Source organism: Acanthisitta chloris, unplaced genomic scaffold, assembly GCF_000695815.1.
Source record: "Acanthisitta chloris isolate BGI_N310 unplaced genomic scaffold, ASM69581v1 scaffold22370, whole genome shotgun sequence".
In the NCBI taxonomy this organism is placed as follows: Eukaryota; Metazoa; Chordata; class Aves; order Passeriformes; family Acanthisittidae; genus Acanthisitta; species Acanthisitta chloris.
In genome coordinates this window covers 17,916-30,453 of record NW_008652463.1, presented here as the reverse complement: position 1 = coordinate 30,453, position 12,538 = coordinate 17,916, and the positions used below count along the sequence as shown (strand labels likewise).

The 12,538-nt window shown below is 44.1% G+C and overlaps 1 protein-coding gene across 1 annotated transcript in view; it reads right to left on the bottom strand.

Moving 5' to 3' along the window:
• Positions 1 to 275: 275 nt before the first annotated feature.
• LOC103804808 (dedicator of cytokinesis protein 7-like) overlaps positions 276 to 12,538 on the bottom strand; it is a gene marked incomplete at both ends in the record, with an annotated part of 21,298 nt that continues 9,035 nt past the window's right edge. Inside the window, 6 exons of the mRNA XM_009077441.1 lie at positions 276 to 342; positions 2,407 to 2,492; positions 2,876 to 3,088; positions 3,197 to 3,326; positions 5,957 to 6,025; positions 6,724 to 6,899. Of these exons, the coding sequence (XP_009075689.1) occupies positions 276 to 342; positions 2,407 to 2,492; positions 2,876 to 3,088; positions 3,197 to 3,326; positions 5,957 to 6,025; positions 6,724 to 6,899 (741 nt within the window). The remainder of the gene's footprint in view (positions 343 to 2,406; positions 2,493 to 2,875; positions 3,089 to 3,196; positions 3,327 to 5,956; positions 6,026 to 6,723; positions 6,900 to 12,538) is intronic.

The window sequence follows — 12,538 nt, the reverse complement described above, 5'->3', positions numbered from 1 at the left end:
ATATATATATATATATATATATACACGTTCTGATTTCAGGCACTCACATATTAGATAATATTTTTAGCAAAGTGGTTATACTTCAACCGCTTTACTAAGCAGAAGAAGAACACACAAGATGGTTCATGAAACGCCTTCATCATTCTTCCAGCCCCCAGCATGTCACTGTCCTCATAAAGGTTTGTTTCCAGAATTAATTCCTCTCTTTTAGGTTTTAAGTACAGGTTCGCACAGCTTCAGTGGCAATGTCATCACTCAAGTAATTAAAAACTTACCTTTTTCTTTTCTTTAACATCATACAAAGCCAAACTCGCAAAAATGGGCTCAATTTCTATTTCAAATCTAGAAGGAAAGAAACATAAGATCAGTTGACCTGCATTTTGTACCAAACAATAACCTATTCTCTCCCCGTATCCGTCCTGGATGATGGTGACCCAGAGGTCAGGAACAGTTGGGCCAGTCCTTTCCAGCTCCTGCTGGAAAGGGAATCTTGCTCCTCAGTTTCTCCCCTAGTCCTCTCCTGTCCTGCTCCCTCTGCATCACCTCTGCTCACTTCCATCAGGACCATATTGGTGTGCTCTGGACCTTCTAAAAGCCATTTCAACTCACTGAAAGCCAAGCAAAGCAACCTAACAGCTTCCTTAAAAGGAGAGGAATTATTAATTGGGATAGCTGGACCACTTAGCTCCTCACATTACCTGGAGAAGCTTCCCCATATGCTAATGTACTGTGCTGACCTCTTGATATGGCTAAATGGCCAACTGCTTCCCTCAGCAGTGCTGCCCAGACAGCTTCTGCCTCTGGACAGTCAGGGACAGATATCTGGGCACTTGAAATCATTTAACTGCTGACAGAAAAGACCAGTATCTCAAAAACTCTCCCAGAAAGGTCTCAGCTTTTTGGTGTAACTGTTATCAGGTATTTATGCTAACTGAAACACTTCCAACAAGAACACTAACCTACCAGACAGAGTTGAACTTATTGTTAGATCACCTGAGAGGCCAAAGAAGCCAAAAACCATTCAAATCTGTCCCTGGACCAAAGCAAACAGGGGCTAAAATCTCATCCTCCTGTCTGCACAGCCTCCCCATGAATTAATGCCCAATCCATGTTGGGATCACACACACAGAGGCTTTGCTAAGAGATCTCAGCTTTTCAGCCTGGAACTCATTCTGTCAACAGGGAGAACAACACATGGCATTGCACTATCAAGCAGGTGTTTCCTCTAGTTTTACAACCAAAGGTGAGAGTAAACTGGAAATGACCCTGCTTAGGTCATCTTAGCCTTCTCCACGGGGAAAATGTGCCTGTTTCTGTGCCGCTGGGATGGCACAATCTTGGATGCTTCTATTACCCCTGTGAGTACAGGCTCAAAGATCACTGTGGTACACAAACAAACATGTAGTTGGGCAGATTTGCTATAAATTTACAGTCAGCAAGAGATGCTTCAATAGCAGAAATCATTTAATTTCCAGCATCTAGCTTATTTATGCTAAAGACACATCCTTGGCAGAGGAAGCCCCACTGCTGCTACATATTATGTTGTTCCAGTTCATAAAAGGCTGCAAAATCAGTTCATCTCTATGGCTATATTAGGTCCTAGAGTACTCTATGAGCAGGAGATATGTCCCACACATATATCTCAGTTATGAGCAGCAATGTAGGCTAACTGGAGCTCTCTAATAAGAAGGGTTGACCTAACTGAGGACACAGAAGATGAATACAGCAGTGTGGAAAATCAGTTTTGTACTTTATTTCTCCAAGGGAATAACAGTAAAATTTTACCTTGTGTTATTAGAGAAGAGTTATAGGCAATGAACCAGCTGCAGGTAACCCTATATTCAGGAGCTCCACTTCATTAAACTTGTTTAACAGGTTTCTATTCCTCCAGTTAATGCTTACTAAGTATATAAAGTCTTCACTCTTAAAGGGACACAGTCAAGGTTGTTGAGCCTAAACTTTGGTGAATCTTTGGTTCTCTTATATTTTAAGGCTTAAACAATTCTAATCTTTTTTGTTTTCTCTCTTAAATGTCCTTGTTAGGGAGCCAAACACCAGTGACTGGCCAACTTCAGAGCCCTTGAACAAGAGGTGAAACCCCATGAGTCAGTGACATGGAACAGGCAGAGCTACACACTGGCTGGGAAAGCAACAGAGAAAAGCCAAGGGAAGTCAGTATTTTCTCTGTCACACTATTATGAAGAAAGTCTCAAAGATGAAACTGTCTGAGATGCACAGTGTAACTTATCCTTTACAGAATTAACCTTTAAGCCCATGACCAAACAATGCTACACCCCTGAAAGGGTAACAAACAAGGCAGCAGAGTTTTCCAGACACTCATGGATACAACAGCAGATTGGAATTCCCAAATTCTGCAGTGCAGCTGTCTGTTGGAGTGGTACTTACTTAAGGGACAAACACTTCACCAACAGTCTTTGGCCAAAGTGTTCTTTGGGTACTTCTGGGACACTAAGTCGCTCTATAGGCTCCTCCTGAAACAGAGACACAACACTTGTACAGCCACTAAGAGCATCATGAAGCAAACATATGTATCACTTTTTTCTTCTAAGACACTAGCACCAATTGAATTTGAGGCCTCCCAGCATGTTGCATTCAGCAGCAGCTATAAATATGCTAAATTAAATCCCTTTAATGTTCCTACATTACAAAACCATAAAGGAAAACCAATCTTCAGGAAGTAATACCTATGGCAAGACAACATGCTAAAAAACACACCATCCACAGGATAGCTACAGCTCTTACAGATATTAAACATAGGGATTTGAAGGATTTAAGATCACCTGGCAGACTGACAGCTTTCACATTGCTTATATCCTGCAGTTTTTCAGTCTCACCCACATGCATATAAAAATACCTCATCTGGTGCAGGATGTAGTGCAAAAAGCTCCTTGTGCCTACTGGACTTCCTCTGGTCCTCGTTGTGGTGGTCAATCTCCTCATTTGGGGTTCTGTCCAGTAGGTTTGGGAGAAGGGCATCTGGCAGGGAGTTCTTCAGATCAAAAATGCTGCATGCCCAGCTGCCCCGGGGAGTGTCGTCGATTGACATTGAGCGTCGCTTAAGGTCATCCTGAGAGCCAACAAATTAAAGGCAACTTATAATGGGAAAAGGACTGCACACTTGGAAAATGGGACTATAAATTAGGTTTTATGTACAGAGGTTTTAAAGGCACATTACTTGTTCATCCTGGTAACTGTTGCCATCCGGAACTTCATCAGACTCAAAGATCTGTTTTGGGAGCCCCTTTTGCCTCTCCTTCTGTTTGTCTAAGGTGTTGGGATTGAATCCAGTTCCCAGCTTGTGATATCTGCAAACAAAGCATTGCAAATGCATTCTTAGCATCCCTTTTGACCCCAAACCCAGCAGCAGAACCACAGAACAAACCCAGCATTATCAGCGTGGGTCCTCTCAAGGCACTAGCTGCTCTCTGCAAACAGTATTTCCAGTCAGCCTCCACTGGAGCTGGGTCATAATCAACAACCAGGATTCCAGTACAACAATGTGACTCTGTTCATCTATAAAGCAGCTCTGGGTGATGTCAAAAGAAGTGTTATCAATGGCCAATTAAAGTCATCATAAAATGTGTGATTGTGATGCCAAGATGAGAAGAGGCCACGAACATGAGTACTGAAGGCCTGTGGTTCTGCGGGAGCAAGAACTGACCTGGAGCAGACAATACTGGTAACTTGAAAACCAAAATGTCAACTCCAGGTAAGTTTGGAGCACCTCTGGAGCACAGGCAACTTTCCAACCCCAAATAAGTGTCTTCCCGTAGCATCTCTGTAAGGAAATCCAGTCCTTTGGAGCTTTCCAGGGTGTAAGAGCATTTGCTAGTAAACAGTCTGTCTGCTGCTGCTGACAAGATCAGATCTCTTTGACTAACAGATTTATGGGTACCAAATGGCACTATGTCTGTATTTACACACACACACACACAACCACAGTCTCCTTACAATGCTCACTCTGAGTCAGTTCCCAGTTCCCAAAGCAGTGCTGGGGCCACATCTAGAATTAATTCTTCTTACTATGCCCTGTTACTAAAGTTATCACAGAAGGATGCACAGAGGTGGGAAAACCATGGATGTGCTAGCAGTGAATAATGAAAGGGCAAAGAAAAAGGAGGAATGCATTTTCCCTGCTAGGCTGTAATTCCTGAGGGCTGAACAACAGGATCTGTATAATTCTCACCTGGATGTCTACATTTCAATCACACCAACAAGTGTAAATCCATTCTAAATCACACCTGACCTCAGTCCAGCACACAGAAATTATGCTGTAAGGTTGAAATAAGAATGCTATTGTTTTTTTCAGGCCAATGAAGAGATTTATTTACCTCTCCCAATATTATTAAAGGAATTACTGAACGGGTGGATTTGTCAGCTCCAAAAACATTTTGGTTACAGAGGACTGTAGGCAGAGATTGACAGATAGAGTATTTCCCATGGGGTGGGGAAGAGAAGGATGCAATGTCACACGTCATGTTCTTCTAAAGCCAGAAGAACTGGATTTTGTGCCCCCAGAGCTAGTCAAAGCACTTGGAACTATCCAATGGGATGGATTAAGAGGAGAGACTGTTAGCATCCTTAGCTGGAAAACAATTTAGTCTTTCCCACACAGGTTTTTGGGTTCTTTTCCTGCTCCAACAGTAACTCTTCTCTTTCTGCCCAGTCCATCATCATGATTTTACCCAAGCAAAAGCTGCTATGAATGTTTATGGAAGTGCCTTTCCTTCTCAGAAGGTGTGAGACAACCTTTGACTGCGGTTCAACAATCTCTCATCACACCTTCAACCCACACAGGCAACCTTAACACCTTCAGCTTCATGTTCTCCCTGACACAGAACTCAACCTGCAGCTGATCCAAGAGGACAGAAAGCTCTCCTGCCTCCAACTAACCCTCCTTGGTGCAAGAATCACAGCTAGGAATTCCAGGTACCAGTGCAAGTAGCTGAGAAACCAAGAGGTGTGCTGGCTGGGAGGGTACCAATGCCCAGGTCTGTGGTGTGTTCTAGACTCTGCCACAAAGGCTGGGAGTTAATAAAGCATCTCCCTCCCTCTCTCTCTCAGGTTTCTTTCTGGGTGGCTTTTTTTTTTGGTATGAGATTACAAAACACATTTTTATTAGGTCATGTTAGCAGTGCAGAGCATATCTTCAGCATCCCCTGAAGTGGTTCTCAGGACAACATTAAACCAGTGAATTGTAGCAACTGCCACAAGGGCAGAGCTGTAGCTGCAGTGGAGTCATTTGTAGGTGATACACATCACATGGATCACTTACTCTTTGACAGCAGCTCTTGGAGTAATCAGACTTCCAATCATCCAAGAGAGTGTGTTCCAAGCAAAGCCACTCAGAAACCCTCCTGCTAATTTGCATGAAATAATCAATGCATGCATATTCTCTGAAGTGTTAACTCATCAGGTAAGTGTTGTGATGGTTCAAACATTAAACAATTTTATTTGTTTAAATTATGGACATTCCCAAAGTCTCTTTGGGAACCAATGAAAACTGCAGAGAGCACCTTACTGTTAGATGGTTGTGACTGCACATAAATCTGACATCATCACAAAAATAATGCACCTTCTCCCTAGAAAGGGCTAAACACAGATGAAACAAAGCAAGGAACAATTGCTGAAAGTGATTTTACTTTTTCACATTCCCTAATTTCTCTACCATTGTAAAGGAGCAACTGCAGACTAAAATGGCCTAGATTTTCCCAAATGCCCCAAGGGGTTTTGACATCTGAGATCCAATTTTCCAAACACAAAGCTTCATTTCAGCTGAACACAAAGCATCAGTTCAGCTGAACCGGGCAACTACAAGTCCAGGGCACATGGAATCAATGGCCAGCCATAATTTTTGAGCTTCCTCATAGCAGCTAGCCAAGCCCCAAAAATCTGTCTATGAAATGAAGCTGACAAACAGCACAGGGAAACTCACTTTCTGTTCACAATCGCCCAGTCTTCCGTGTAACTTCTGACACAGTCCCTCACATGAGGATCCATCTCACTGGGAAAAGAATAAAAGCAAAAATCAGGCATTAGAATTATAGAATCATCAACGTTGGAGGAGCCCTCTAAGATCATCAAGAGCAATCATTAACCTGCCACTCTGTAACCCCTTAAACTCTAAACCATATCCTCCAGCACCAGGTCCAGATGCCACTTAAATATTTCCAGGGATAGTGATTCCACCATCTTCCTGGGCAACCTATTCCAGTGCCTGACAATGATTTCTTGAACACACACACTTTCACTTAAGCTCGTATTTCATCTTCCAGGCATTTGCAGCCAAGGATTCCAGGTTTTGGCCTTGCAGACACTCCATTTAATTCCGTGGAGCATGGTGTCACTTTGTCACCTCCTTCACAGCAGCCTCCCAGGAGCTGAAGGGGCTCCAGGGAAGCTGCAGAGGGACTCTTGGGTAGAAACTGCAGGGACAGGACAAGGAGTAATGAGGAATAACTGAAAGAGGGAAACTTAGATTAGGTATTAGGCAGAAGTTTTCCCTGTGAGGGTTGTGAGACACCGGCACAGGTTGCCCAGGGAGGCTGTGGATTCCCCAACCCTGACAGTGTTCCAATCCAGGTTGGATAAAGCCTTGAGCAACCAGTTCTGGTGGGAGGTGTCCCTGCCCAGGGCAGGGGATTGGGACTAGATGATCTCTAAAGTCTATTCCAACCGCTTAACACACTATGACACTGATACCTCTCTTCAGGCACGGCCGACACGAGCGTCCGGCACTCCCGGGGTGTGTACACCACCTCGATGTCATCGGGGGGAAACTCCAGCAGGTCCCTCAGGGGCCCAGACTCCACAGCAAGAGGATGGGTATTAAGGTAGTCCTCCAGGTCAACTGGGTCCACTGCTTCTGTAAGAGGCACCTGGGAACAGACAAGCCATGGAAGAGTCTTAAATCAAGAAGAATAAAGAAAAATCACATGTGCATCTTCTACTCTGTTTTTTAAACCAGTTCTTCTGCCTTGTTGAGGAATTTGATCCAACAGCAGATGATGATTAACCCTAGTGGTGTCAACCTCAGCTAACACACATCACAAAGCTGTTTTTCATGTCTTATCTTTTATCTGATATTCCTCTGCGTATTTCTCTGATGCATACCATCATCACCCAAACAAATACAAATGAAAGCAAAAAAGGTTTCATCTCTTTTCAAGAAATGCATCAGAAGAAAATGTTGCACTTTATTTCCCATATGTATGACCCTGAATTTGTTTTTACGAAGGGAATCCTGATCCTGATCCAAAACACAGGAACCCTTTCTCCCTCAGGCACAGCCTCCAGCCAGGAATCCAGAGCAAGGGCTGATTTACCAGGAACTCAGGCAGCCACAGAACTCTAAAGACTAACATCATTTTGAATTAAACCACTTCTCTGGGGAACACAAAACACAATGTTCATCTACCACAGGTACAAGTTTAATCACCTCTTCTCCCTGACATTAGGAGCCTTTAGTGCCGCGATGACTCTGCCCATGCCAGGAAGGGACACTGCTCTAAATAAAAGGGATACTTAAAAATCATCTTTACTGGGCACAAAGACTGTTCCTGAGGCACAAGGAATGCCTGAACACGTGCGGGAAAACAGCAGGTTTCATGGCAGTGCTGATCTCACCATCCTGAGCTTTTTTTAGGTGCATGAAAAGAAAATCTGCATAAACTGGATACAAACTCACATTGCATAACTTGTATTTTTACATATGGACATTACATAAACACACATATATATATTCTGGTATGAGATCACTATGCTATGAGGCTATACATAAACATAGACATTAAGAGAATGAAAGACTAAAAACAAGTTCTGAGGAGCCTGTCTCTACAGCAACTGACAGATTGCCTAGACTTCCCTGGCACATGCCACTGAGGCTGAGTAGTTTAAGGAGAGTCACAAAAACACACCAAAATTCAGCAATTTTTCACTACTAACTTCCTCTTTCCTCTCATCCAGATGATTTTTGTGGGACAGGGAACTATCCTGTAGCTTGTGTTCTGTGGAGATGACTAAAAGAACACTTAGTACTTCAGTTTCAAATGTGCTTCTCAAAAATATTTGCTATACCAACCTCAAATTCCAGTTTTAAAACTATAGTCAAAGAGTTCGGAACTGAATCAACTTTTTATTCAAGGAAAAAGACTCGGCTAACACAGAGGGTATTGAAAGCATCTCTCCTACCACAACCACATCAATGAATGCTGCAATTTTCTTAACACACTGAAGGCAAATCCTTCAGCAGAAAACCAGTGTGACTCCAGGGAAGTCAGGTGAGCTGACCAGATGACATCATGCCAGATAAGAATCTGGTCCACCAAGAAAACATCAGGAAACTCAGTGTTTAGCTCTGCAATTTAGGTAAAAGATACAAATTAATTTCTGTGCAAATAAAGGCACCATCAAAGAATCACAGAAGGGTTGGAAAGGACCTTGAGAACATCTAGTTCCAACCCTCTGCCATGGGCAGGGACAACTTCCACTAGATCACCATCATCTGTTTAACTCTGACCCCACAACCTTTTCCCCCTTCTAATTCTAAGCTTTTGAAATGGACTCAAAGTATGTGATTTGAAGAACTTTTGAAAACACAAACCAGATACTTTTAACTGTTTTCATTGCTACAATGTTCACCATGAGCAGAACTTGTTATTGCTCCTTCCCACAGCTGATGTGTCACCACCTCACCCTGTTCCTTACAGACAGTGCAGCTCCATTTGGCACGAGATCACTGACAAACATACAAGATTGAGGAGTGAGAGATTATCCTTAAGGAATTGCTAGAAGTACATGTTTGTTCAGAACTGTTGCCTAATACTACTGTTACCCTGTGTGCACATGATCCTTTCCACCAATACACCTCAGAACCAGAGGTGCAAGTGCCCAGAAATGGAGACTCCTTGCAAACAAAGATTAAAATAACAAAACCACTGGGTAAAAACCCCAGAGGTACTGGGTATCCAAAGATGCTGGGAAAAGTACTCCCCTGGGTCCTCCCACGGCCAGCCAAGAGCCCCATCCATGCAGCAATCCTGCTCTGTGCTGGACACTGACAGCACCCTCACTGGGAGAAGACCAGAGGGGTAAAGTAGCCTCAGAGGGTGACTTAAAGCTGCTAAACTGACCCTGTTTTTAAGCCCTAACACTTTAAGACTCCTGCCAATCTCCCTTCTACACTGGCAGCTCCAAAGCTGAGGCACCTTCCCAAACTGAGCTGCCTGTGCAGGAGTTGTGTTTCGACCTGCACCAACTCATTCACCAATGATTCTTTAACACAGAGGAACCTTTCCCTTATTCTCTCCAATCTTTCCACTCCACTCATCCCAATAAACAGAAGGAAATTGCAAGAAGACAAGACAAAAAACCCTGTTTTAACACACACAGAGGACTGAGCAGAGACAGGGCAGAGCCTGACACAGCCCAAAACACACCATGTTTCCCCATTCCTGGCATCTACACCTCAAATTTCACTTGTCCAACAAGAGTGTTGTAATGTATTGGACAAGAGAGGAATGAACTGGCTACGCTAGTGAGAAACCACAGGATCTGGAAAAGCAGGCAGTGCTTAGGGGCTATCTGTGTGCTCCAGGGGTTTCCAAGCCCTTCATATGTCTCAGGATTAGGCCCAAGGTTACACTTCACAATTTTCCAGTTTGTCTCTTTGGGTAACTATTGTACCATGAAGATGTAAACAAACATAAAAGTCAAACCCAGAGGCCTGTGTTAGACTCACCATCTGTGCAGCCAGAAATACTGTCTAGCACCTGAGTAAACAGGCCAAACATAAATTCATGGGTATGAAGAGCAACTACTTGGTGTCAGACTATTGGCAGATAAAAGGCAAGCACATTATTTTAGGCTTTAGATATTTGTGGGGGAGGAAGTGATGAAGGAGGAGGAGGGAAAGGATGAATAAATGCACCAAAAGGAAAATAAACCTAAATGGTGTCCCTGTGGCAGACAGAACCATGAGAGATCCTCTCATGGCTCTTGCTGGTGATGGCATAACCTTGCCCCATCCTGCTTCATGCTCCTGCACCACTGAAGGTATGGATGGAACAAGGAGAGACACAGTACACCAGAGGTTATCCCTGTGTCACCTGGGCAAAGCACCAGTCACCTGCAATTGTCACATGAACCCATGAGATGGAACATGCACACTGAAGGAGTCAGATGAGTTCGGATAAAGAGGAGGTTACCCAACCTCATCATCTCAGCCTCATCACCAACAGAGGAGCAGAACCTGCTCTGTCATCTCACCCACAAGTCTCCAGCCCAGCTTACCTCCTCAAGGCACCAGGAAAAACAGAGGCACCCAACAGCAGATTCCCTCTGACCTATCAGGATCATGGTACTTCCCTACAGCTGACCCCAATTACTCTAGAATAGTGAGTCCCACTGTCAGTTGCACATTGACTGGTTTGAATCCTGCTGCAGCAGAAACAGGGGAACAGCTGAGGAGGGTAAGGCTGTCCTCTCCCACAGCCCTGCTTGCTGGCAGGCTGCAGACAGCAATCTTCAGTACAATCTTCATCCTGCTCCCAGGAAAAGTCATTTCAGTTCCTCTTGACAGCTCCTAGGAAGCAACACTAGATGCCTCCTCCTCAAAACACAGCCAGTTCTTCATCATCAGACTTCCAAAGGGAGAAGGGCAATTCCAGTCAAGTATTTGCAAACATGCAGTCCACCTACCACTGCCTAATATAGAATCAGAGTGTTTTGCGCTGGAAGGGACCTTAAAGCTCATCTCATGCCACCCCCTGCCATGGGCAGGGACACCTTCCACTAGCCCAGGTTGTTCCAAGCCCCATCCAACCTGGCCTGGAACACTCCCAGGGATGGATCACCCACAGCTGCTGTGGGCAACCTGTGCCAGTGACTCAGCACCCTCACAGGGACAAATTTATTCTTAACATCTAGTCCAAAATTCTCCTGTTTTAGTTTAAAACTGTTCCCCCTGTCCTGTCACTACCTGCCTGTGTAAAAGTCATTCTCCCTCTTTTTACAAGTCCCCTTTTAAGTACTGAAAGGCCTCAATGAGGTCTCCCCGAACAGACCTAACAGGGAATACTGGAGTGCTACTGGCAGAAATCCTTGCCAAGGTGTCCATTTCTTCCAAAAAGAGTTTATTAAGACCCCCCAGAAACCAAACTGTGCAGAAGTCCTGAGCACCTTCCCAACCAGGATTACAGAGCAATCTAAAGTAATGACAAATACATGCTCCAAATATGCAAAGGAAACCTGCCCCCAGAATTGCTGCTCTTTTAAAAAGCACTCTTTGGTTTTGTGAGGGCTATAATTACAGATGGAATTTTGGACAAACTTTCAGACAATTCCCCAACATAAGTTTTGACTCAGTGTTTATCCCAAAATCAGACACTGCCACACACTAGTGCCAACACTATTCTGGTGCTATTAAAATGAACAGGACTATGGAGGGAGAAAGAGGTATGAGTAAGAGAGGTATAACCTGCTCCTTGCAACATAAACACTAACTGCTGTGTTTATCATAGTACTGATAAACTGAAAGGACAGGAGAAATCAAGCAGGACTCTCTCTTTTGCAGACTTCCACAGCCCAATTACCCCAAAACAAACCCATCACTTGCAAATAATGATCCTGAATAGATACATCCTTAACCTGACCACAGACACATGTTCCATCAGTTGACTAAGACACCATCCTGCTTGATTTGGCTTCTCTACGCCATTCAGCACAGTTTCCATAGGTGCACCTGTGTTGTTGCAGTTATGGCTCTCAGCACTCGCAGCACGAAACCCTATTTCAAAGGTTTACAGCTCTCCTGCAATGAGGCCACTCAAGCTTTCTCCTTTAAGGGTGTGTTATTCTTCACTGTTATATCCCCTTAAAAGCTGGAAAATAAAATTTCGTTTCCTATCGACTTTGCCCTTCTCTGGACAGCAAACATTGTATTTTGCTGTAGTTTTAGTGCACATGTCTCTCTCCTATTTATTTCCTCCTTTTGAGCACCTTCCTGTACCATCAGCATCAGTTACACAAGAAGCATCTGCACAAATCTGGCAAGAGGGGCAGGAGCCACTGTGAGAGGACATGATATCTATCACTCCATGGAGGACAACACAAACTTTCATTTACCTTAACCAAGCATCCCAAGGACTCAGGAACAAAGGGATAATGTGGAAGGCACCACACTGCAAAGCTCATGGCTTATTCCAGCCCACCAAGGAAGCAACAAATGAAATGCAAAGGCAGATTTGGATGAGACCTGCTCTGTTGTGGTAGTCCCGAGAGCAATTCCTGAACAGCCTCCCCTTGTTTCCTGCCTTATTGAGTCAGTTTCACTTGTGCAGGAACCTGAAGACTAAAGCCCTGCTCTCCTAGGTGCTGTATGGCAGCTCAGTACAGGTTCTCAGTAACAACTAGGGCAGAAAAAGAGACCATTATTATCTCTATTTCACAGGGACTGACTGAAGCACAGAAGTCCTCTGTAGACCATTGGGGTGTGCCCTGATGTCCACAGGCATTCCAA